This window comes from Nesoenas mayeri, assembly GCF_963082525.1.
Source record: "Nesoenas mayeri genome assembly, chromosome: 18".
Taxonomy (NCBI): Eukaryota; Metazoa; Chordata; class Aves; order Columbiformes; family Columbidae; genus Nesoenas; species Nesoenas mayeri.
In genome coordinates, this window is record NC_137566.1 from 5,702,593 (window position 1) to 5,729,668 (window position 27,076).

A 27,076-nucleotide genomic window follows, 5' to 3' on the forward strand; every position below is an offset into this window, starting at 1 on the left:
GAAAACAGCGCAAGAAAAACGTGATTTAAAGCCAGCAAATTCCCTCTGCTGATTTCAGATGGGGCTGGGGCCAGCTGGAGAAAAGGGGAGACCCCAATGGCAGCACCTCTTTGAAAGCTCAGGCACCTTTGAGATCAGACCCCTTTCTCCATCATTCTGGCTTAAACCTGAGGTGTTCATGTGTAAATCGAAGAGCATCTGCAGCTTTTCCTTGCTGTAAGAAGGAGCAGGGAGGCAGCCGGTCCCCTACCTCCCGCTGCTCATTTCTCTGCGGCCACATGCGCAGCACGTGCTGAGCACACGTGTGAGCTGGCGCCTGAGGACACAGACTAATGCCTGGTCACCTCTGAAGCCTGCAGAAGATTGAGCAGGAGATGTCAAAAGCAAACAATTTAAAGCAACACATTTAATTAAAACCAGAATGAGAAGTTGTTGCGAGTCCAACAATTGCAATCTGCAGAGCTCTGGCAATCTTGGGGGAAAATTAACACAAGCTGCTAATAGCAGCATCCAATTCCATCGGTGTCTTGGAGGAAATAGTGGTGGGGGGAAGGTAGGAAATAATCTTCAGATAAAACAATTACTGATCAGCTGCATGACAATCCCAGAACATCTTAATTCAAACAGGCAGACACAGATCGCAGGATCATGGAACAGTTTGTGTTGAAGGGACCTTCCCAGCTCCCCCAGTGCCCCCCCCTGCCATGAACAGGGACATCTTCACCAGCTCAGGTTGCTCAGAGCCCCATCCAGCCTGGCCTGGGATGTCTCCAGGGATGGAGACAGGTTCTCTGGGCAGCCTGTTCCAGGGTCTCACCACCCTCATGGGGAAGAATTTCTGTCTTATATCCAATCTAAATCTCTTTCAGTTTAAAGCCATTAGCCCCTGTCCTATCACTACATGCCCTTGTAAAAAGTCCCTCTCCAGCTTTCCTGTGGGTCCTCTTCAGATATCGGAAAGCTGCTATGAGGCCTTCCCAGAAGCTTTAAAGAGGGGTGAAACAAAAAAGCAAGCCCCAAAGAGGCTTCCTCCAGCTCTGCCCCCTTGCCAGACCCTCAGCTGTGGCAATTCCAGATGGAGGGAGGAATTACCATGTCTCCTCTGGCACACGTCTGAGAAGAGGACGGAAGGAGGTTGTGAATGCCCCGAGATGTCTTTGAAGTGACAGAAACCTGCTTTATGCCCTTTGCTTTATTTCCACTCTCAAAAACGAAGCCCTACAAGCCCCCAGCTAAATGTAGCTCTTGCCTCCCTCTGTACATGCCGGAGGATCTCACCTACCTCTCCCACTAAAGTATCTGGATGCAAACATCCACCCACACCATATATAACCTCTTTGCAGGCTGTAAAAATGGGAAGCTTTAATTGATACTATATTTCAAACTGTTGTGCAGCAAGGACATACTCCAGGCTGAGTCCTCTGGGGTATCTTTTCTCCAGCCCTGCCTTCCCCGCAAGCCGCTCCCATTGCTGTATCTCTACTTTTTGAATCATTACTTAGAAGAAAGAAAGAAAAACAACTATTGATTGTATAGAGCTGAGTAGCTCACATATTCATAAGGGGTTTTATTGCCCAGATGGAGGGGTTCTCTTTCCTTTCTTCCCCCTTTGACACTGCTAAAGGGTCCTCTAAATAATGCTTTGCATTTCCAGAGCCTCATAAAAGCCACTACGGGTCCTTCTATAAATCCAAGCCACCTCCAGAACCAGAACAATGCCTTCTGCTCAGCACAGGCTAATGCTGCCCCAAAACACGATGCCCTGGAGAGAACAGAGGCAGGAGGGAGGAGAAGACGCTCCCACCATCACATCCTAAGCGAAGATGTAGAGGCACTAACCAGGTGAGATGACAGCTGTACAAACCAGGCAGTAATTGCTCCAAGGAGAGAGGAGCTGGGAGACACCATCAAACAAACAAAAGGAAGAAAACAAACCAAGAGAGAGAAATAAGGGCAATAGAGATGGGTTGGTTATTAATACCACCGCTTGGAATGTATCCTCCCAGCCTTTGCTGCCAGCTGGCTTCTGGTCCCAGTCCTTCCATTTCCCATCCTGCCACTCCAGTGGGGTTGGCAGCTTCTTTCTCGAACGGTGCAGAGAGGGAAAGCTGCTTTCCTCCAAGGCTGGAGATACTTGATGGGGTTTCCCCCCCCGATTCCTTTTCCCAACTTGGCTTTGGCTCCTGGTGCACTGGAGCTTGCTGGCGTCTACTTACAAGTTTCCTTCAAAGATGAGTTTTCATCTGCTACGAGAGGGATTTCTTTCAGCCTCTGTCTTTGTTTGGCTTTTCCTGCAGAGGTATCGGCAGCTGCTCCGCTGTAAGATTTTCCTTGGCTACCGACATCTATTGAAATACCGCATTTCAAAAAGAAATGAGAGGGCACCCTTCTCTAGCACGGGAACATCTCCACTGCATGTACCATCCCCTGCCTTAACGTCATGTGAAATACAAACGAGAACAGCTTCAGGAATCACATTATTTAAGTGCGTGGCAGAATTCAGAAGACATGGTGTGTGCCATCAGGTGCCATGTCAGAGGCTGGTTTAAGACTGATCAAAGCTGCCAAAGACATCAGCTCCACCATCACTTTGCTCGCATGGGGATACCCACACCCTTTTGTAACCGAGCAAAAAGCAGATTTAAACCCACCCAGATCACCAGGGAGTAACAAGCCTCCTATTTTCCATCAGCGTAAGGCTCCGGGTGCCAAGCCTCTGCAAACACAGCCAGGCACGTTTTCCTGGGTATCATTAAAATTTCCCAAGCCGTCTGAGTTCTGTGATGTCTCTAAATGTTTTATAATATTTTGCTGCCAGTTGGGTGCTGCCTTGGGATTTGTTGTTATTCAAAAAGAAGGGACAACTTTAAGAGCTTTGCTCTTCCCAGGCAAGGGACTGCCATCGCATAAAATGATGAGATTTCAGTAAAAATGATGGCCACTGCAAAATATCTTGGCTGCTTCTATGTGAAGAATTTGACTGTTTCTCATAAAAAATATTAAAAAACTTTTCGCAGTTTGTAATTATATTTTACAGTTTCATTACAAAGCTCATTTTAATCCTTCGCCAAACCGTTTTTACCAGTCCTCTTGCCACTTTCTCTTTAGAAAAGTCATTAAGTCGGGACTGGAGATCATCCCATTTTCCCCAGTTTCAAGGATATTAATCTGTTTTATTGGTATTTCACTGTCATTTCCATTCGAGTGTTCTCCGTATTTGCATAATTTGCATTGCCGCCCCCTTCTCGGTGACAACCACAGGCTCGGCTTTTCATTTGAGTTCTACAGAGTCACATTGCATTTTGGTTTATTTTCTTTCTCGAGGACACGCTGTCTTCCCTGGCCCAGAACCGCAGACGGGGAGCAGGATGCCGGGGTCCTGTGTCCATCGCTGCCTTCCTGACCTTCAGCAAGTACCAAAACCAGCTGTGAGCTCCCAGTCCCAGTGATGAACTGGTTGGTGCCTGTCTCAACAGGACACGAGTTAACACTGGAGCAACCTCACTTCCCAAGCGCAAAATGAGTTTCTGTTCACCAGCTACAGTCTGTGAAGACTTCAGAATATTTATGTGCAGCCTGGAAAATCCTTAGAGCCTTTTAGAAACAGGCCCAGGGGTAGAGAAGTCCCATGTTCAAAGTTATGCCTTTTTCATGTCTCCACTGATGCTCAGTTCCTACAAGCTGAGGCCACAAAGTAGACGCTCCCCTCCTCTTTCCTCTAAGGACCAAGCTTTGACCACCTCTTTAACCATCTCCCCAAAATATTAATCCCCCCAAGAGCTGCCCGCCATCCCAGCCCCCAAAGTGAGGGGGGCTCTACAGAATATGGCCACTCTGGGACATCCCAGTAACACACCAGCTCTGCATCTCACATTTTTGGCAGAGAAAAAGTGCCCCCTTCACATGCTCTGAGCAGTGAGACAAGCGTAGGAGCTGAGGAATTGGAACCGACTGAATAATGGGTCCCGTCTGCTGGAAGAAAATGAAATTTGCCCTCGTGTTACCGAAAACTTGCACTCGACGCTCGCTGCACATTATAAAGAAAAGGTCAGTGAAACACAACAAACGCAAGGAGCCCAGCTGGAGAAAGCAATAAACAGTGACAGCAGCCCTAGTCTAATTTTTCAAAGCATCTCTGCCTTTGCTCAAACCCCAGCAATTTCGCTCCACGCTGCTGCAAGGGGCTGGGGATGAGCAGCTTTGCTGCTGCAGGACAGGCGGCTGTTTGTCTGTACAGGCTCCCAGGGAAGAAAACAGGAATATCCTTCAGATGCAATTAGTAGTAGTAATAATAATAATAATAAGACACGATTGAGAAGATTTCAGCCTCAGGCACGCAGATGTGCTTCGCTCCTCTGGGAAGGGGGATCCCTGCAGCTGAATGCAGCTGGGGCAGTTCCCAAGAAGAGGGACACCCATGTCACAAACAGTGGGGCAGAGGGGTCCGAGTCCCCGGAGGGTCTTACCATCCGCGATGAAGTGCTCGGGTACGTGAAGCGTCACCTTGACGGTCAGCGGGCAGGAGAGCTGGGAGCCGCACACCATGGCCAGGATGCAGGAGCTGACAGCGATCAGGGTCAGCGCCGTCTTGTTGACCGGGCTTTTCATCGAACCTGCAAAAGGCAGAGAGAGGGGTGGGTGGCCAATAGGTAAAGTGGTACCATGGGCTTGCAGAGATGCAGGAGAGCCCCAGATGGGCAGGTGTTGGGAATCAAGACAGCTCAGCAGCACTGGAAGAGCTCCTGAGGTCTGCAAACCCCATTGTTCCCATCACTCCTCATTTAGTTGCACTTTTAACATTCATGTTGTCTCACTCACTGAGTTATATCCATCCTGGGGACTGTATTTTCCTAGAGGAGGGAGTAAACCACTGCACAGACAATGACAACACCACCGAAGTGACCGAGCTCCTCGCGGACCTGACTGCATCTCTGCTTAGGATGCAGGTGAGGACACTTACTTATTTTCAGAAGCCAATCCAGCCTCTCCTCCCAGCCCTCGCCATCTCATCAGCAAGGTGAGATTTAAAAAGCATCATTTTGCAAATTGAATGGGAAATACATCCAGCAAGTTAGCACTTGCTCACCCTGGAATGTGACCGAAGCCACTGTTGGAGCTGATGGTGCCTGGACAGGGATCTCATGCTCAGGCTGAGCCCACAGCACAACCTGAATTTTCCAGCTCCAGTAAACCATCCGGGATGAAATCTCCATAGTGGATGCTCCAACCTGCACCTGCAGGACAGAAGTGGCTGATCTGCCGGAAAATACCCCAATCACTACAACCGAGAGGAGTATGCAAATTGATTATTTATGAAGCATCTTTTACTATCCTTATAAATGCATCATCTCAACAGCCTTCCCACCCCGACTTCACAGCTTCATCGCCAAACTCCTGCGCTGTTCACCTTGTGATCCCCTTTTTTTGCTTCTCAATCTTTATTCATACCATCAGCATAAGTTAGCACCTCCTTGGGAGGCAAACACACCCTCTCGCAGGGCATTACTGTGCCTGCCACAAACCCTGTGTATGGTTGGAGTTACTACACAAATGTAAAAAGAAAAAAAAGGAGGAGAAAGAAAAGAGAAAAAAAGAAGGAAAAAAGCCTCCATCAGGATAATTGGACACAGCCAAGTACACAAAAGACCAGAGAACACTGAATTTTACCATTATAAATCACCTTTCAATCCAGGGTCTTAAAGCGCTTTGCAAACATTAAATCACAAATCCCTTCTGAGTTAGACAAGTATTATCCCCGTTTCACAAAGCGCCTGAATCACAGGTACGACGGCAGCTCTCACCATCCTGCAGCCAGACAGGAATTAGGATCTGGGAGATCCCATCTCCATCGGTCCATGTGGCTTCTTCCTTCCCCTTGACCCAGAGGATGGGGCATGGGAGCTTGAAACAGCAAAAAGCCTGTAACAGCTCAATGAGTTTGAGCTTGGCTGCCCAAGGAAAGGGACAACGTGCTATGCATCTCCTGTAACTACCTTCCCCGCTCCCTGCTCGTTTCCATCACGGCACTAATTATTGACCTCTAGAACCGCCTGACGTCGCTTTTGACCAACTGAACCAAACCAAAGGGTCTTCTGCTTGAGCAGAAATTGGATTTCCAGCTCAGCTCTTTATTGCTCACAACCAGTTTGCTGCCAGGTTCGAAGAGAGGCTGCTAGAAAAGCAGCTCGTTCCCTCATTCTTTAAAGAGAGGGACATGGCTCCCGCTCTCTGTCCCATCACTTGCTCTTCAGACTATCGATGCTCCAGCAGAAGCATTCTTGTCCTGCTTTTAAACACCCATCTGGAGGTGAACAGCTTCCTTCCAGGCCTCTAAAACCAAAAGCAATGTGTTCTTAGCAAGCCCCTGCTAACCCAACCAACCTCAGTGGGTTCACTGAGGCTTCATGCTCCTCTGCAAGAAGCTGGACAATATGATCCATCCCTTCCTCGGTCTGGGAAGGGGATCCAGACCCAGCTCAGTAACTCAGGTGGAACCACATACACCACAGCACCGCAGACAAGAGCTGTACCTGGCTGAACCCTGCTCCTCTCCATGTCATCTCCAGGCTTTCAGGGAGGTGTTTAAAGTGCAGATGTGCAAAGTCAGGTCCAGCAAACAAGCTGGTATCAACCTCCTTTACCAAGAGGAGGGAGCTTCAGGCTAATGCAAGACCTCCATGGATGGCTGATGGGACTCAGGAGCCCCAAGAACTTCAGCACCCATCACAACCTTCACACATTTCTTGATTTGGGTCTTGCGGGGTCCAAAAAACCCGAGAAGGTGGTGACCAGGCACAGCTGAGACCAAACTCACTCTCCAGCTTCCTCTGCCATACTAAATCCTTCACATGTTGAGGTGATGTCTTTATATTTTTAATCAAAGAGGTTTCTGTTGCATTTTGGATGGTAGCACAAGCATGTGCCCAAGTGTTCAGACAGGCTGTTTTGGGGGGAAAACAATGGCCCATGGGAGCTCCTGGAGGAGACAAACCTGGGAAGGGGTAGAGTAGCAGGCAGGACACATGATGAGGATGAAGGGTAAGTAGAAATTACTTCTCTCCAAATGGGGAGAAGGAACATCCCCCCCCACCCTGCAAGAGCAAAGGAAAGAGAGAAAGGAATGACAAACTGCTCCAGTTTAGGGCACAGTCATACCTGAGATGCGTACTGCTAGCAATCCAATTAACGGCAGCTTAATTAGACTGGAAGACAAGAGGAGCCACCACCACCCTTCCCAACGGGGACTGTTTGTTTCCCCCTTTAACACCAGTGCCCATCGGCCCAGCTTCGGCCTCCCGGAGAGGACACAGGTCCCTCTGCAAACAGCTCAGAAACAGCTTGCAAAGCACCACATTCCCCTCAAGATTTTGCACCTGCTGCAAGATGAAGATAAATTCAAAGCCACTGGTGTAAACACTCTGCAAACAGCCCCTCCAAATGCACCGTGTCTCCTTTGAAATATCATTTCCTCCTGCAGTTAATTACTCGCTGCTTTGTACACTTTCCCTTGCCCACCTAAAGGACAAGAGAGGAAAAAGAACTCAAGAAAACTCTGAGCTCAGTCCTTTTAATATTGGCGGTGCTGCCTAAATTTAAGGGAAAAAAAAAGAAGTATGTTCAGAACACATATGGATTTACAAGCAACACAAATATCCCGCACGCTTGGTAATATGATGTTTCTAAATCAGGCTCATGAATACAAGCTTGGGAGATTACTCTATAAAAAAAAATAAACTTTAATTACCCCATCTTTACCAGCACACAGCCCATGGTGTTAGCCATATGTGGGTGTTAAACGCCAAGTGCTTTGCAATCTTCCCCACCCCCCGGAGATAATAGCATAATACAGAATGTTTCGCGGCTACTCAGATATTAAAATGTATTTCTATCACCCGAGGAACACGGGGATGGGGAAACTGAGCGGGAGAACAGCGAGTGCCTGAACTGCTTAGCAACGCTCGGCGCAGCCGCACGGAGAAGCGCCCGAGATGGGGCGAGCAGCTCCCCCAGCACCCCCGGGAGCAGCAAATCCCACCCCGCAGCCCGTCTCACATCCCCGCGCTGCTCCCAACACACAGAGGTTGCTGGTGGGTCGGAGGAGCCGGGCACTCCTAATGATGCTTCTTTATGTTCCAGCAGAAGCTCATTAATACGGCACAACAGCGTTTCCAGGACACTCTCGCACGCAGAAACATCTCAAGGTGGTTTTACAAGCGGGCGATCATGTCGAATCAAATCAAACGCCAATTAAGACGAGCAGCGGTGTTGGCAGGAGGCTCTGGCCACGGAGTGGCCCCGTGCTGGGGAGCAGCGCTGCCCATCTGCCCCCCTGCCCTGCCACCTTGGGATGGTCCCACTACCTCCAGCACAACAGACACATGAGATGGGATGGAATGGAATGGCATGGCATAGAACATCCTCCTTCCAGCCACACACAGCTCCTCTCCCACCCCATGGCCCCCACCAAGCCTTCATGGATCACCCTGCCCCAGTGCCGCTACCCTCGGAAGGGGATTATAGAATCATTTAGGATCTTCGAGTCCAACTATAGCCTAACTCTAGGATTAAACCACGTCCCTGAGAACGTCATCTCTGCCTCTTTTAAACCCCTCCAGGGACGGTGACTCCACCATTTCTCTGGGCAGCCTGTTCCAGTGCTTCACAACCTTTTCTGTTAAGAAATGTTTCCTAATATCCAATATATGGATGTTGATGCAACAACCCCCCGTGGCCCCCAGGCAGCATCTGAGCAGCAGGGCAAGAACAGGAGCAGGCAGTTCATTGCACACCCTCTCTATAAAACTCAGGCTCAGCTTCTCCTTGAGCTGGCATCTTCTCCATCTCCTCCTTTGGCAAAGCCCACAGGAAGGTGCTCATATCCACAGTTTCGATCTGGGTCAGGGTTTGGGCACAGGGCTGTCCCCAGGTTCATGGCAAGAATAGCAGGACAGGGATCATCCCCAAAGTGGTGGCTTTGCTCCCCCTTGTGCTGGAGGACACCCCTGGGGAGACCCCTCTCCCCTCCAAGAAGGCAGAGGGGGTGCAAACAAGAAGGGACAGAGGGGAGAAAAGGAGGAATGATGGCTGCATTGTGCAGCAGCAGGGTGACATCAGGCACTTCTGGATTTATAGAGGATTTGATCTTGCTAAGCGCACGCTGGATCAGATTAATACTATTAACATTTATGAATTATCCACTAGCAATTAGCCGAGGTGTCCTCCAGTCCAGCAGCAAAGGCAGCCCTGGGGCGGGGGTGAGGAAGAGGATGCTGAGGGATGGCACGGCCACCACGGAGAGGTCAGGGACAGGCTGCTAGAGCCCATGGCAAGGTCAAGGAGATGCCATCAGCAAATTTCAGTCGTGAGGAGGAGGAAGAATGGGGAAAGCAGAAGGAAAGGCAAAGCCCTGAAAGGCAAGGAAGGGGCAGCAGAGGGGGAAATGCAAAAAGCTGAGGTGGACATGCTGGTCTCTGCTGACCCACCAACTCCTTCACCACTGGGATCACCACTCCAGCTCCATCACATCCAGCCCCATCACCACCTCGAGCAGGTTTTCCTGCCCGCACGCCTTAGATCTCCCCTGGCACAGCGATGGGGGAGAATTTATGCAAACCAAATTTGCTCTCCTGGCTCTGATACATTTTTTTTCATTTCTCTGGGCATGGACAATTAAAATCAATGAAGTCAGTTTTGCTTTCATGTTCTCAGTGCTGAATTGGTTGAGATAAAATCACATTAAAGACACAGTTACACATTTCAAGGCAGAGATTGCCTGCACTGGAATTTTCTTTCATGCAAGCCAATGGAAACACTTCTCCTGGAATCAAGGCCTGATTTTTTCTTTTGTTTTAAACTCCAATTGAGTCCCAATTTTACAATATACAAACACAAAGGCAAATCTAAGTGGAAGGCTTCATTTTAGAGGAGGAGGAAAAGCAATTTTCAACACAGTGTAACAAAAACATTATTCCTACAGGAAAATAAGAGGTGAAAAAAGTAATCATTATCTATGAAACAGCTCATGTTGAGTCAGCCCAGGGAGAACTGCGCTCGGTGAGCGAAGGGCTGGTCAGATGGCTGAATTGATTTAGGAGACGGCGAGGGAGAGGTGATGGAGCCCAGGCTGACGGGGGCTCAGGACCTGGCAGGAGATGCCGCAGCACCCGGTGAGCTGCCCATCGCAGCTGGACCTCCACCGTGCTGCCCATCCAACATACCAAAACCATCTTTCCCCTCCCTCTGCTATGTTTGGAACGGATGCAGGGTGGGAACAAAAAATCTCTGCTCTTCAACAGCTCCCCAGGGTTGGGGCACATCCCCTCCGTGCCTCAGTTTCCCTTGCAGCCAAGCACGGCGCTAAGTGAGCTTCACCAGCGCAGCGTGGCGTCCAACACTCTGCCTCCTCCCTCTCTTCCCCCTGCTCCAGCCAGGGGACAAATCCACCACGTCACAGGCACGTCAAACATCGGTGCCGAAACACATCTTAATTTTCCAGCCGGCCCCAACCCTCGCCCTCCTCCCACCCACATCCAACACCGTGTTTATGTTCCACTTCCCAGGAAACAAGAGACTCGTTACCATGCGGAGGGCGACAGCAGAGCGATTAGTGAAATTTGTTACCCACATGCTCTGAACAAAATTAAATTAAAAGTGCTGCTTTGCTGTCAAGATAAGGGCCAAGCCGGAGAGATAATTTTTCACTCTCAAACACTCAATTACTCACTGAGGCTGTATCAGATACAATCAAAATAAATAAATAAATAAGCAGAAAGACCCACACTGCCTCCAGGAACAGATGTAAAAGCCGTTATCTCTAGCGCAGTCCGGGGAAGTTAAAGAGCCCGCGGCTGCCGCAGCACCACGACCGCTTTAATTGCGGATCCCTCTGCTCCCCAACTCACACTCTGCAACCGGCTTCCAGCAGCGGCTCCTTTCCCCAAAACCTCCGTATCCCACAAACGTACCCAGGCACGGGTAGGAGCATGTGTGCACCTCGGGGACTTACAAGACCAAAGTGTCTGCTGGAGCAAGCCCAGCCCAGCGCAGACAGGGTCTAACAGGGATGGGGAGGGCTGCTGGGGGGGTTTGATGCACTGATGCGGTACCTGCTTGCTCCATGAGCAAAATAAGCCACCATGCAAAAGCACCACGTTTTGTTTGCTCACTGGAAAAGCAGCACCCCCAGCAGAGCTTTTAAAAGCCAGGAAAGGCTGGCAAGTGACAGCATCGCCCATTGGCACCATAAACTTGTATTGTGAAAGCATCTCATCCTCAGAGATTTGGGGATGTCCAGGCGATATGGGGACTCCAGTTGTCTCCTCTAGGGTGTTCCTCCCTGGCCTCAGAGAGAGTAGGATGTACCCCAAACCAGTCAAGTGTGCACCAGACACCAGCACCATCATGTCCATCTGTCCCTGCAGTATGCGGCTGTGTGTCCCCTTCCCAGGGAAGCTGAGGCACAGCTGGATGGACCGCATGAGGGGACAGGCAGCAGCTGAGCCAACACGGGGCTGCCAGTGTCAGCAAGGAAGAACACTCCCCAAGGACAGACAGACAGCACAAGGCATGAACAGGCCCATTACTCCCTCTTACTAGTGTAAGCAACCAAAACCATGTTTGCTTCAGTGCCTTTTGTCTCCCATTTGATTTCCTGATGGCATTTCCCCCAGTCTGAAGGCTGCTGGCATGGTGAGCTGAACCCGAGGGGGCAACTCCCCAAGGACCATGGCAAAGACAGGGCGATGTGCTGCCCACAGCAGAGACAGGGCAATATGCTGCCCATGGCGTTCGCTCAGCCCCAGTGGGGCTGGGGGTACCGGCAGAGCACAGAGAATGGTACCCAAATTTCATTCTGCATTTCGTTTAGTTCCCCGTGAAATAATAAGTGTTTCCTGCCTCCGGAGACAGGAGAGGATCAAAGCGAAGCATCCTCATATGTAACAGACTCCGAATACCTAATATTCCCTTATAAAAGGCCTTGTTTTAAACACCAAATACAGAGGCAGATCAAAGCTCAGCTTCTCATTTCTCTAACAGCCCTCAGAAGACTTCGCCAGCCAGCAAGACACGCTCATGCGCGCACACACGCGCGGCTGACACCAATCCAAGGAACATAATTGGACTCTGCTAATTTGTCTAAACCATCACTGTGTGCTATAAAAACAGCTGGGTGCCTTGTTCATGGAGACCTCAGCCGAGGAGCATCCCAAAACCATGTCCTCCCTTTCCTGGGGTGCTGGGGATCTCTCCTGGAATGGAAAGGCACCACCTGAACAAAAGCTGTGCGTGAAAACACAGGGGGGATATATTTCCCCATCCCTTTTTAACAGGCTGCAGAAGAGGTGAAGCTGACAGGGGTGAAGCCATCCAAAACTCAGCTGAGGATGTTGGACCCAGCTGGGTCTCTGTGCTGGACGCCCTCCACATCTCAACCATCATCATACTCGCAGCATTGCTTTGTGCTTGAACGCATCATTCCGCTTTGTATCGGGGATTGTAGCAATACTCTGCACCTTAACCTTCCGCCTGATACAGGGAGTAAAATCAACCCCAGGGGCTCAACAGAGGCCTTGGGGACCCTCGGCAGGTTCCAGAGGCTCAGACATAGGGTCCCTGACAGATCCCAAGGGCTCAGACAACAGCCAGGCTGCAGGAGGGACCAGAGGATCTCCAGGATTCCAAGACAAACAGTGTCGCAATGCTCAGCCCCTCGCAGGGTCTCCGCATGACACCATCACTTTCCCTGCCTCAGTTTCCCCTGAGCCAGGCAGCTGCACAGCATCTGCCCTGCAGACCCGATGCGATGCCGATTTGCTCTTCATTTAATCCTCAGAAACCTCTTAGCAGGGCCTTTAAAAGAGCAGGATCATTTCTGTGTTACACAGCAGCTGCTCCAGGGCCCAGGGAAGCAGACGGAGGTGGGGGAGGCTCGTTAGGCTCCTCGAGTCCTTGACGAGCCGGGCAGCACAGAGCACGGGGGCCAGCCCACCACTGCGACGAGCCTGGTATGGCCTTGGAATTATCATAATGCTTCTTTTCTCCACCCCTACGCCTTCTCTGCATTTGAACAGCCATCGGGCAGGCGCTGCCTGCGACCTGTGGGGCTCAGCACTGCAAATCAGACCTGGAGCTGAATATATTTTGCTGGGCAGGAGCCAAGCACCACCCTGGAGCAAAAGGATGGAGCACAAGGATGCACCATGAAAGCAAAGTTTGTGCACGAGGCTCTGCCTCCCTGGTTTGGGGAGGTTTTTTGCTGTGAATATTTTCCTCTCGAACTCGGAAGGGGACCTGAGTGAACACATCCCACGCTGTTCAGGAGAAGAGAGGAACTCAGTGAATATCAAAGCTTGGTCTAGGATGCGATGGGCAGCTGGGGATGTGGATTAGCAATCTCCACAACACTAGCAGTTCTCTCTCGCAGAGACTTTAGTACTGGTGAAAAGTGCAGCGACTGACAAGAGCCACAGCCGGCACAAGAGGAGGTTTCCAGACCTCTCAGTTCTCCCAGGGGAGTGGGAAAGGGGAGAGCCAGCCCCCCCAGCAAGCAGAACCCTGCAGTGCACAAACCTGTTGCAAACAGGTTGCAAGAAAATCTAATTTCTGGAAAATCTTGTGCAATCAGAACAGAGGGTCAGCAGGAAGGAGCAAACCAACCACCCCAGCTGAGGGTCCCCTCCAGCCTCCCAGCACAGCTCCACGGGGCCCAACAGCCCCTCTTAGGACTCGTTTCACTTGGAAAAGCAGGATATTAAGTCCAAATTTCAGCTCCTTGGGACCGCACACCAGCACTGCCATCCAGAGCAGAGCTCACGCTGAGGCACCAAAAGGAGCAGAGAGCGAAGAGCTGGCGCGAACACATGGCCATGGTGAAGAAAAGGGACTCTCGCTGAAGCTGGGTATGAACAGAGCCCTTCATGGCAGGAGCCACCTCCCCAGTGACACTAGTGACCAGCATCGCCTCTCCCAGCCCAAACCCCAGAGATGGGGCTGAGCCCAACAGCAGACAAGGACCAACGCTCCACAGGAAAGTCTCTTCTGCGTTATTTGTTACTCTCCCCTCCTCACAACTTCTCTGGAGACTTTCCAAAGACAAGGGAATATAAGGGTAAGGGGATCCCACAGGCCTAAAGCTGGGAAGATGTGTGGTGCAGTGTGCTGAGACCACAGAAGGTGATGCCTCAGCTGTCCCTGCCTCTGTGGCTGGACCGGTCAGATTTACTTCTCCACGTATTCCAGCACTGAAAACCAGATATCAATGGGTCTGCTGCTTCTAAGCTACCAGAATAAGCTTGATTTTTACATACAGGAATGTCCCCCTAAAATATCTTGCCAAGACACTACAATACCTGCAGTCTTTCTTCTACAGAAGACAAATGAAGCCCATGACCACTTAACCAGCTGACTTCAACAAAGCTCCAAACAAAACTGATCCTACACATCACCTAAGTGGAAACTTCCCATCGCATCGGCTGGGATCAATGCCTCGTCAGTATCAGTAATTAGGCTGAATCCTGCAAAACCTAATCCAAGAAGAGAAGCCCTAAGGAACTTCTCTCCTTAGACCTGATAACTACCTCACGGCACCTGCAATGACACACAACCATGGCAAAATCAATACGGGAACATCATTGCAAGAATTAACCGTATCTGACGATGCATCCTTCTCTATTAGAGTTATGATCTCGTCCAATTATGGATCTTTGCTGAGCTTGTAATTATGAGTTTGGTACTGTGACTTCCCACTAAGCTATTGCTTTCCTTCCACGAGGGAGAGAAGAGTCAATGAAAGGATAATGGAAAATTCCTTTCAAGGACTCAGCAATGGCAAAAATTAGCTAGACAGGAGGGGGAATACAATGGGGACTTTATGCAAGACAATTCCCTCGTTTCGCCACCGCCGAACACGAACAAACCAGGTTCTCGCAGCATCACTCAAACGCTAACGTAGATCTAACAGCCGGCTCAGTGCAGCCGTGCAAGGCAGCTCTTCCTCCCGAACTCCCTTCAAACCCGGCCATCAAAGCAGCCAAGTGAACAACAGCTTATTCAAAAGAAAAGAAAGGAATTCTTCCCGTTTATCTACTCCTTTATATTTGCCCTACAAGGAAGCTTAAACAAACAACCCAAAGCCAACGTTTATGTCAATAAGAATATCTTTATACCTGGCATACAGCAGGAGAGTGTTTTGAGAGATTGACAGAACACTTGACCACGCGGTGAATGGCATCAAGCAGCGGGAAAGCAAAGATTTATCTGCTTTTCATTAAAACACAGTTTTCCACACCTTGCTCACGCACCATCTCCCCCTTCTCTTGTGGTAGCTGAAAAATACCCAAACTTCAGCAACTTGTCCAAAGTACTTTCATCCAGCCCAATATTTCAGAATAAGCTACTGAAAAAAATTACTCCAGTACATGGGAAATTTTCCCCTTGTGCCACCAACTTCTTGGGACCATTTTTGCTCCTGTTTGCAATACAATCAACTTCTTCCTTCTCTTGCAAATCGCTTTCTCCGTAACACAGCTATGTTTGTACTGCAACAGGTAACTTTAACCCACAAATTCTCCCCCTGCTTCTCATCCAAAGCTCATTTGAAACTCGGTGAGAATTTCTGGTGGTACTAAAACACACAGAAAAGAAAAATAAAAAACAGAATGCCCTGCCTTTCAGCAGGAACAAATGCAATACACCCCTGTGCATCTGTGTGTTTATTCCCACATGCAATCATCAAGCTGATCAGAGGTGTTGAGGTAATTTCACATTCAAATAAACACGTTGCGAGCGTTTATCGGAATGTCTAATCATTGAAACAAATGGGGCCGCGTTTGCCGCGGCGGGCGCAGGCATCTCTTGGCGTGCTGCACTCTGCCCATGCCGCCTTAATGCACGAAACAAATTGAGGGAACAGACCCACTGTGCAATTTCAAAATTGCTTCTTCCCAGCGTAGTTATTTCCTGACAGTGATTTTTCAAATGCAGCCCTGGCATCCACCAAAGAGCTTGGTCCGAGGGTCCTGAACAAAAACGATCCAGCGTGATGCGACCGGAGGAAATGTCTAATTTCAAACTGCAGATGATATTTCAGTTTCTCAGCTCCTCTAACTCACAAAAAAGCCTGAAGGGATACCAGTCAACAAATCCCTGCCCCAGCCCTCATTTTGAATTTGTTCCTTTTAACTGCCTTTGTGCCGAGAGGAAGGCTGGGAAATTTCCATCTGATGGATGTTTTGCATGGGAAATAAAGGGCAGAAAACAGGAGTTTGGTGCAAAAAACTGCCAAGGTGACCATCCCTGAGAGCTGCACTGGTGCCAGGACAATGACAGACACAGTGACCACAGGCCAGCACAGCTTTAGCGAAGTGCCAACACATGTGTAATGTACACGATACCAGAAACCACCAAAGAAACCGAGAACCTCAGCAACATCACTCCTTATGGCTGGTGCTGCATCACGCAAATAGCACGTTTTGGGATGTCCTTATCCCTACAGAATGGCGTCACGGTCCTTACCTGGACTCACACGGCACCAGACAGCATCACTCATGGAAACAGTCAAAGTGCTCAACCACTTTTTTCCTCTTACACTCATGTGCATCAGTGGTACCTATATCATGTTGTACCTTTGCTTCGTCTCCGGCTCCGATACTGCTCGGTGTAGAAGGTTAGCTGGGTTTCATCGTCTGCCTCGGAGCCAGAATTTCCTTTGGCACGTCCGAACCCGATCCCACCTGCAAGCAACAGAGAGGAAAAAATAAGCCCTGTCTGCTGGGATGCGGTGCAGCGGGGGGAGCCGGGAGCTCCTGGGCAGAGGTGACGGATTTGGCCACCATCCACCCCTCCTGGCCCAGGGGCTCTGCTGGGGGTCACCACAACAAACAGGGGACTTCTGCCACTCGTGATTTCACTGGCTCCTCATTGCCCGCATCAGGAATCAAGACCCCATGGTGCCAATTGTGATGTGAATGTAAGAAGATGCTTTCTTCCCCCAGGAACGTATTTTACAAATGCATTGCAATGTATTTACAAAGAAAACCACTGAATGGAGAAGCTGCTCTCCCCAAGGACACCTATGTGGTGAAGTACGGTGAGTTTTAGGTGTTTGCTTCAAAGCAAACCCAGCAGAGACAAGCAGTGTAGGGGGAATGCAGCACTCAGGGCCGGGGGGGGGCACTCAGGACCCCACTGCCTGGCAAGGGTCCATCGTCCCTCCCTCAGCACCCAGTTTGGCTCATCTGCTCCCCCAGCTTGCCGTGCTATCCATCCCCGCAGCAGCTGGTACCAACAGCCACGGCAAGGAGCAGGGCTGGCCCCCAGTTTACCCAGCATCTCCCTCCCAGAGCTGGAACTGGTGTGGGATGCTGGAACTGGTGCAGGATGCTTGAAGAGCCGCCAGACCCACCAAGGAGTGATGGATGCTTAAAAAGCAACACAGACTCTAACTGGCAGAAGTTGTTCAATCCTTGCAGAGTTTAAAGCAAAGAGGCCTCTGGGGGTTGACAGCGGCCCTTTAAACTGCCATTAAAATATTTTACTGTTTTTAAAAAATCCTTTATTCTAGGCAGAAGTACAATTTCCCCACTTCTTGGCAGGAGAACAGAAAACGAGCAGTGCCTTCTGCCCTCTCAAATCCTTAATCACCGCGATGAGAGGCGGCTGGCAGGAGCCGCAGGGACGCCGGGAGCTCGGCACGTGGCTCCTGCCCTGTCCGTGCCCTGACCCGTCCCTGCAGCACCTCTGGGGGCATCTCAATGTGGGGGTAGGAAAAGGCTCCGACTGCTACTTTCCACCTGAAAGCAGCAGGAGGGGTCAGGGCTTGCACCGAGCAGCATTTCGTGTTTGGACATGGGGTCTTGTGGGGGGTTATAGACTCACAACCCCAAACCACAACCCACCATCAGCCGCTCTTTGGACCCCCATACCACAGCAAATATCTGACTTCAGGACACAGCTAGGGACTGGGGTTTGGAAGGGCACAGCCCAGTGGTAAAACCAATAAAGCTTATTCACATCAGCAAAGAAAATCTTAATTAACCTGCACTTCTAACGCAGGCCCTTGGGCAACCAGCCAGGGCAGCAGCTCTGCAGCATGTCCCTTGTCCTGCCAAGCAGAGAACACCAGAGATGGGAGAGACACCAGCTACGGGAGCTCAGCAGAACCAGCTCCGCTGGCCACACAGGCAGCGCAATTGGGGGTTCAGCCTGGAGAATAGCAGCTGAGGGGAGACCTCCTGATCTGTGAGCTGCCTGAAAGGAGCTTGGAGCCAGGGGGCTCGGGCTCTGCTCCCCAGGAACAAGCGCCAGGAGCAGAGGAAACGGCCTCAAGTTGCGCCAGGGGAGGTTGAGGTTGGATTTGGGGAACAACTTCTTCCCCAAAGGGCTGTGGGGCATTGGAGCAGGCTGCCCAGGGCAGTGCTGGAGTCACCAGCCCTGGAGGGGTTGGACAGATGGAGATGAGGTTCTCAGGGACATGGGGTAGCGCTAGGGTTGGGATAATGGTTAGACTTGACGATCTTGAGGGTCTTTTCCAACCAAATGATCCTGTGATTCTATCACACTGTCCCTCTCCCACCTTCCCCTGAGCCAGACCTGGTGGCTTTGGGCAGGCAGGTGGCTGGGGGTGGACAGGGGCAGCGATCTCCCGAGTTCGCTCCCCTCTCGCACGGCACTGACGTGACCAGGCAGCAGCTGCTCCACCAGCCGCCATCCCAGCCCCCTTCGGCCGCTCCGCATTTGTGTGCTGGCTGCGTCTGGGTGATGGATGGCGCTGACATGTTAAATTACTCAGGCTGGATGTCTTCAGAGAGCTGGTGACAGCGATATTGCATTTTCTGATTACCCAGCACTGCGCAGGACGTATGAATACAGGAGTCGGGAGACCCAGCGCAGGTCCCCAGCCCGCAGCGGAAACGTCTCTTCTGACCCAACACGCGGTGGCAGAGGTCAGCATGGAAACACGAGTCCAGGCAGAGAAACGGCTGTGAGGGATGTGCTTTTAGCCCTTCACGCTATAGAGGATTCCAGAACGCGTGTTGGCGGTGGTTTTGGGGGTCCCAAAGGTCAGCTGAGTCAGCCTGTTGGATGCAGGAGTGCTAATCCTTGACTGATCTTGCTGTGAGTCTGATTTCATGTTTAACTGTGCCCAAAATCTTGCCAAAGCATCTCTGTGAGATGCTCACACTCGGGGCAATGCCTCCTGCACCAGCTCCACCAGCAGGTTACTTGCCAGGGCACGGCAATGAGGATGCTTGTGGTGAGGATGAGGATGCTCACGGCAACGATGAGGATGCTCACGGCAAAGAGCACCCATGTGCAGCCACCAATGAGGATGAACAGGGAGACCACCCCAATAAAGCCAAGCAAGCCTGCCTGGTCAGCGCTCCTTTCTCTTTAAAAAGAGGGAGAAAACCACCAAGTAACAGAAAAAAAGATCCTAATTGCCACAACCGATAACAAAGCAGAATAAGATGCTTAAAGAGAGAGGACGGGGAAACAGCAGCTTCACAGCACTGGGTACACATAACACACCTGCAATCCTCTGCAGTGACTCCCTCAGGGAGCTACATGCCCTTTACACTCAGTTTACTCCTAGTATTTAAAAAACCAAAGCTCCCCTTCCTCATCCGCACCCCCACCTCCTGCCCCACAGGGACCAGGCAGTGGGGGAGAGGAGGAGGAGCAAAAGGAAGATGCTCTTGCCTCTAATCCTGTTTGCAGATTTACAAGCTCGTTAATCCGTTCAAATAGATCGCAGCTCAGCCACGTGCTGGGGCAGGGTGCTGGTTTTGAGCCCGACACTAATTTAGCCGAGAGCAAGGGCGGGGTGCCAAGGCAAACACCTCTCATTATGCTGTAATTAAAGATGGTAGAGTTAATGCTGAATTGAGACTAAAGAAATAAAATTCAGGAATTAGAGGCTCTGCGATCCCCAAAGACTTCCCGTTAGCTAAAAGCCATGTGTATTTTTCAAAAGGTGCATTTCCATCATCTAAAAATTAAAAGCAAACCTGACATTTTAAATGCCTTCCCCAAAGCCAGGAGGTTACCGAGCTTCTCAGGAAAGCAAAATGGATGCAAAACAAATCAACACAGAGTTAAAATAAAGAAATAAGTAATGGGAGCTTTTTGGATAGACCCTGTCTGAAGTCAGATTGATCCTCCAAGCTGAATGTTATAACAGAAGTAGCAGCTCATATTTGTCCCCATGGTGTCACTCAGCATGTCCATGTCCCGCAGTCAATGCAAAGGCATTTTCTGCATCACACCCCTCCAGAAAAGGGCCAGACCCTGTAAAACCACAGCATTAAAGACCCACAACCTCCCTGCTCGACTGTGTTCGGTTCTCTCCACCTGCACCCTTGCTCGCCCTGTGCACCGCAGTCTGCTGGGTGCTCAAACCCCTTTGTTCCCAGGCTTCCCATTAAAACAGATGAGGAGTTCCCCTCGCCATCCTCCCAGCAAGGTCCGTGCACCAAGGGCTGGCCAGGCAATGCAGAACTATACAATCAGCTAAGTGGAAACATTCAGTTTAATTAAATTTACCCCCAAAAGAGCACCAGTCAACTGAAAAAAACAAATGTGGCCAGAGAATGGTAAATCAGATGCAATTTTAGGGAAGGGGAAAAAAAAAAAGTAAACATTTTACTTGGAAATCTATCCAGCCAACAACAACAAAAATGGAAAAAGAAATAAAAGCCCTTTAAAAAGTGCAGCATTCTGCTCTGGTTTGTCGTTGCAGCAGGGACACACACACACTGGCTTTGGCCAACAAAAATTCTTCCTCCTCATTGATCTTCCCTTCTCCTTCTGGCAACACCCAAAAAACCCACATCGGGGTGGGTGGTTCAACAACACGGCGATGGCCCCACGGCGCCCATCGCGGAAAACTGGGGGTACTCTGATCCCTGCCTTTGCATAGCAGTGAAGGGTTCTGTTTGCACCAAGGAGCTGGATGTGATGCTTTGACTCGAATGAAGCGAAGGCTCCCAGCTGAAGTCCAAAACAGCCTCACCAGCAAAATGTGATGCTCCATGGGGGAGGGACAAATGGGTGAGGTGGAACAAAAAGCAAAGCCGGGACCACAGGTGAGCCCAGCTGAACTGAGGCTCCTCTACCTGGGGTAACTTTGGGTGAGTTATAGCACAGCCAAGACCTCTAAAACACAAGAATTCTCAGCCCTGACCCACAGCAGACTCCCAACTCAGGCAGAAGGACCTATGAACGGCTCATTTATCCTCAAAGCCAGAGTGCTTTTAAAGGCCTGCCCCAGGAGAGGGCACCAGACCCCCTCTCTGCACAAACCGACCACCCTCAAAGGCTCCAACATCCCACCCAGCCCCTGAGGTGGGCGCATTGGGTGCTCCATCAGCCAAACCCGCATCTTCGCTCCCTTGACCACCGCCTCCCTTGGGCATCACTTCCCAGTTTAAGCCCCGCTCCCACACAGTCGGGTTGGGATGCTCTGGGTACCAGCCTGGCTGCATTTTTGGGAAGCAGTAAATCCAGACCTTCTGGGACGCAGCATCGTTCCCAGCCCTCAACAGAGACATCCTCCTTCCCGCCCTCCCCTCCTGCACCTCTGCTCTTCTCATCCTCCCTCTCCCTCTATTATTCATAAACTCTAAATGCGCTTCACTGGATAAAAGTGTTTGGGGAGAAAGTTTGTATGAAAAAGGCATTAGACAAAATAAAGTTATATGGTACTGTAAATGGACAGGGTGGTGTGCGGTTTGTGTATTTTTTAAGTCGATCTTCCCAGCAATATACGACCTTTCCCAGAGCTGCTAGAAACACTTAGTGCAGAATCAGATTTAACGACAAGCAATAGGCAGCAGTTTAAACACACTTAGTGCAGGGAAGCGAAGCAAAGCAAAGCTTAACCCAGATTTGGTTTTGTTGGGCTGGGGTGGTGGCTCGCTCAGATTCTGGGTTGGTTTATCCCATGCAGGATAGTGGGAGCCTTTCCATAAAGGAGAAAACCCTTTAGCTCTGCACAGTTCCTGCAGGGAGAGTGTTCCAGCTGCAGGGCTCTGATGAGGTTAAACATTAATTAAATCGAACCACGAGAAAATAATTACACACATGCATCCATCAGGCTGACTTGTCACTACCCAGTAACAAAGTTGGATGCAAACTCCATCAGTGGAACTGTCACACGGCTGTTAGGAGGAAATAAATGCATCCCAAATGGATAATTTCATTTAAGAGGAGAGAAAAAAAAAAAAAATCCCACGGATTGCAAAGGATTAATGAGGCGAAGGGTTTATGTTTGCAATTGGATGTAAAATGCAAACATCGTGAGTTGTGATATCATCGTTTAACCTTAATGTTGAATAGCACTCCGACCGCTCGCCCGCCAGAGGGACAATTAACTGCAGGCTGTAAAAACAAAACCTCCAACACGGGAGAGGAGCAGGGAGAGGCGTGGATGGGGGCTCAGCACCACGGCTTTCACAAGCAAAATGTAATTTCAAGTAAAAGGAGATGAGGACGGGATGGGGCTGTGGGGAGTCAGATGGCCACTGGAGATGCTGGACCTAGCTTGCTTTTGAGGGGCTGCTCACTCATTTCTCATAATTAAGACCTCAAAATGTTTTTCTAGGGTGTGTCAGCAAGGGGTCCTGTAAGCAGAGACACTTGAAGGAGAGATGCCTCGCTGAGCACCATCAGTGGTTTGCCAAGCAGAGGAGAGATTCAACTCCCCATCCCCAGCAGAGATGTTGGGCACGAGCTGGTCTCCAACCCTCATAGGGAGCGAACAAAAGCCTGGACAGAAATGGAGGGTAACAAAGGGCTCTCTTGTCCTGGTGTCCACTGACTGTTCCCACCGATGAGCAGAGGGATCCTGGGGGATGGTGGTGACGGGGTGAGGGTGGGGAAGATCTCCTCCTGCTTTATGGGATGCTCTGGCACAGTGCAGATGAGGATTTGCAGGGAGGTGGGAGATGGAAGGTACGTGTCCCCAGAGATTGGGGACAAGCCGGGCCGGTTCAGGGCCACACTCTGCTCCCATGCAGCCAGAGGCTCTGCCTGCAGCCGGGCATCACGTCTCCTCCTAAGCTGGGCTCTGAGGATTAATCGACTTACTCCATTAGTGACCAGAAAACCTCTTGCCTTCAGGTGATTTAAAAGTGAAATAAAAACTAGAAAAAAGAAATGAGGCGGGAGTCAGGGAACTTCATCAAGGCAGTCGCTGTGGACCTCAGAGCACCCACACACATGCACAACCCAGATATATGTATTTGAATAACTACTAGAAAACAAACCAAATAATTTAAACCAGTTAAGGAGTCAGAACATTTTCTTCACACTAAATGAATAATTTATGGGCAGAGCTATAATAAAAAAAAGCCCTCTCCAGGCCTGTATTGCAGGAAAATGTATCCAGAATAAAAGATCACATTTCAGACTCATAAATAAATGAAAAACAAAACCAACAGTAAACAGAGAGAAAAGTATTTCCTTCCCGGTTCCTGGCACTGCCACAGAGACCCACAGTGCGCAGGGGGGACCATGGCCAAGGGACCCCCCTGTCCATCATCCCTGGAGGGACCCTGACGCCTCCTCCTCCTCGCCAGTTGGAAATCTGGACCAAAACCCTCTGCAGACCCTCCGCACCCACCGCTTAGCCCTCAGCCATTACTGATTTACGCAGTAACAGCAATAGGAGGAGGCAGTTTCCCTTCCTGAGATACAACACAAGGACCATTCCTTCTCCCGGGCTGCTCCAGCCAAACTCCTCTGGTTGCCCCAGTGCAAGTGACAATGGCCATCACGGCTACAAATAAAACCCAGGATCCCTCCAGCTCACTTTTGCACAGTGCAGGCTTTAGAGCCATGAAACGCTGCTCTCACCCTCTGAGAGGCCCCTAAAAATATAGCCCAAAATACCTCAAGCACTGGGAAAGCACAATAAAGAGAGGTCTCAGTGATGCGAGTTACACCCAAAATGAACTTCACCCCTTCCTCCAATATAAAAACTTGCCAAGAAAGTGCATTTCACTCCCACCAAACCTCAGTTAGCCAGGGCAGCTGGCAGGGACCCTCGATAAACCCCCAGGGGGATGCAGTCCCCAGCACCTCCCTCAGATCACCCAGAGAACGCTGATGGGGGCTTGTCCCTCTTCACCCCATCACAGCAGAGCTCCAGCATCCCCATACTCAGCAGTGAGGATGAGGAGCTCCTGCCTTCATCCCCAGCCAAACCCAGGGTGCCGGCAGAGCACCCGGTGACCGCGGCACAACCTACCTCGGGGCCGGCTGCGGCGTTTCCGTCTCCCCATGGACGTGCTGCGCAGCGCGGGCTGGAGCTGCCCGATCTCGATGGGCGTGTTGGTGCGGAAGCTCTCCTTGAACTTCTGCATCAGGGACTCCACCGTCTCCTGTGTCACCTCGGGAGCTGCAACACCAGCAAAGGGACTGTGGTTAAGAGAGGACTGGGCCACCCCATCCCCACTGCCCACACAATCCCCTCCGAGCAAAGAACAGCGTGAGCAGGAGGCTCCTGGGGCAGGAGCTCTGCCAAGACCCCTCAATGTCACCTACGGGGACCCATCCAGAACTTCCCAAGTGTTACCAAAGCCACAAAGCTTAGAAAATTGAGTTTACAGAAACTGCATTTTTCTCACTGCTTTCCAGCATTTTGGATTATTCCCTTCACCTTCCCCCATGTGCACATGGGGCACATGGAAGCATCCTGCCCTTATCCAAGTTACAGCCTGAAGGGTTCAAAACAGAACCTCCCAGACACTGAGCTGCTTTTGCATCAAGTTTAACTCTACCCCAGGAGCTCGGAGTTGTACCCAAGGCTTGGTAGGCTTTTGGGGGGTCAGGTACTTTCTGCCAGGCAAGTTTGGGGTTACAGAGCGATGGACAAGGCTGGGGTGAGACCAGGTCAAGGATGTACAGCCAGTCCGGGCAGGCTCTGAGCTGCTGCACGAATCCGCGTGGTCTTCCAGGGGCTGCACCCACATGCTGGGCAACAGCTCTTGAGCTCAGGAAACAGCTTTTTGCACCACCCCACAGGACACCACAGCCAGCTGATGCTTAAGCAACTCCCCTCCTCGCTCTCACACATCCCCTTATCCAGTAATGCCCTAAAAAAGCCCAGCAGTCCAGAATTGTTCTAAGAAACTCGCCATGCACCCACATAACAGGCAGTTATGGGAGATCATGAAACAACTCACAAAGAGCAAAGATGAAATTCAGGATCAAAAGGTTTGTCCTCTGGCAGACCACAGAGGTCTCCCAGGTTTAACAAACAGTTTGGCCTCTGTCAGCTCCTTGAATAAACTCATTAGCAGAACATAACCTCTATCCTTGTCTCCACTTCAGGAGTCACAAAGTCCCCCTGATTAGCTCCCAAAGCTGACCCTGCCCACAGCGCATCCATGTGGGGCTGGAAGGGATCACTGGCTCCACAGCCACCCCACATCCCACTCAGATGAGTGATAAGTGACCACCTTGGAGATGCCCAGCCTGCCTGGGAGATGCATCACCCCACCACCCTGGTCCAGAGACACATCAGATCTGTACGGAGCACCCGGTGAGCTCGGGATGCATAACTGCTCTAAATCATGGACTTTGCAGCACGTAGCAGGGGCCACTTGAGTGCGAAATGAGAAGGTGGCCATGCAGGACAAGGCATTTGTAATCCTAGACAAGGATTTAACTCAAATGCGGAGTCTGCAGCAGACTCCTCCAAGAGCCACCCACGCTGCAGGGAGGGGAGCGCAGACCGGCTGCTGTGGGCGCAGGCGCATCGGGAGAGGATCCGTCACGCCGGGCGATGGGGAGACGAGGATCCAACCCCCTGCCTGCGTAAGCGCCGAAGGTGGGAACTATTTCAGGAGAGCTCCAGAGAGAGGGTGGCCTAAGAGATCACCTATGTTACATTTTCCATTTATTCCACACCAGGAGCACCACAGATCAAAAGCAGAGCTCCCCGAAGCCCTCTGCATTTACGGCAGGCACAGACAGATCCTACAGCATTGCAGAGGGGGAAAACAAAATATCAAGAGGGGGGAAAGGTCTCCAAAGAGCACCCAGTCCCACTCCGACAGCACAGGTCCAGCCCCTTTTGCAGGGCTCCCCCGAGGTGCTGGGGAACTATGCTGCACAGCGCCAGCACAGCTCAGCATCCCCCTGTGTCTGCGGGGGGAAGCCCGTCCCCGCAGCTCCTTCACCCAGGAGCAAGCGTAGCAGGGCCTCCCCACGAACAGATGGCAAGTAATTTGAACCCCGGGGCTGTGCGATATATAACGTGCGCAAGTGGAGCAGGGAGCTCGGGAACCGCGCGGCTGAGGCTTATTTACCGAAAGGAGGCCAGAAGGAGAGTGCGGGAGGGGAGAGGGAGGGGGCCATGCAGTCAGCCAGTGATGAAACGCAGAGAGGTCGCAGCTCTCTCGTGGTCCCTGCTCGGCTGATGGGAGTAATCAGTACCACGGTGATTGTACCCATCTGGCCACCGCGCTCAGCACATCCATCCAGAGGCATCTGCTCCTGCACTCAACAGTGGAGCAAAAGCCAAAAGCTGCGGGGGAGCATTGCCTTGGTGGGGAGAGGGTCCCTGCAGTTGTTGGTTATTTGTGGTGATGTTAGAAGTGCTTATTTTCCAGGAATGGGAGCAAAAAGCTCTCTCTGCTCTGCGCAACTCGTGTGCGTCAGCACATCATTAGTTTCTCCGTGCCCCTGAGCTCAGGGGTTTCAGGCCAAGAACAAGAAACAAACAAACATAACCAACCAAACGAAAAAAGCCCACAAACAAACCCCTTGTCAACATGATCTCAGCAAGTGGAACTCAGCATGGTCACCGTGGAGAAAACTTTCACTGACAAACAAAAGGTAGCTGGGCTTCAATTGATGAGTATCAGGGATCAAGGATGAAGGAAGGACTGACCCTTCCTGAGTAAAACAGGGAGAAGAAACCACTGCACCATAATGTAATGATCACAGCACTCACCAGGACTGCTGGGACCCTGCTGACTATTAGGGTGTCCACCACATCCATAAAAGAGACACAGTCCTCCGCAAAGTGCTACCTGGGCTTTTCCCCCTGGGGTTTTCTACCACCAACCAT

General features: G+C 50.8%; 1 protein-coding gene across 1 annotated transcript in view; it reads right to left on the reverse strand.

The window, feature by feature from the left end:
- ASTN2 (astrotactin 2) overlaps positions 1 to 27,076 on the reverse strand; it is a gene marked incomplete at its 5' end in the record, with an annotated part of 313,041 nt that overhangs the window by 193,239 nt on the left and 92,726 nt on the right. The window contains 3 exons of the mRNA XM_080356001.1: positions 4,467 to 4,613; positions 16,623 to 16,730; positions 24,248 to 24,397. Coding sequence (XP_080212127.1) covers positions 4,467 to 4,613; positions 16,623 to 16,730; positions 24,248 to 24,397 — 405 coding nt within the window. The remainder of the gene's footprint in view (positions 1 to 4,466; positions 4,614 to 16,622; positions 16,731 to 24,247; positions 24,398 to 27,076) is intronic.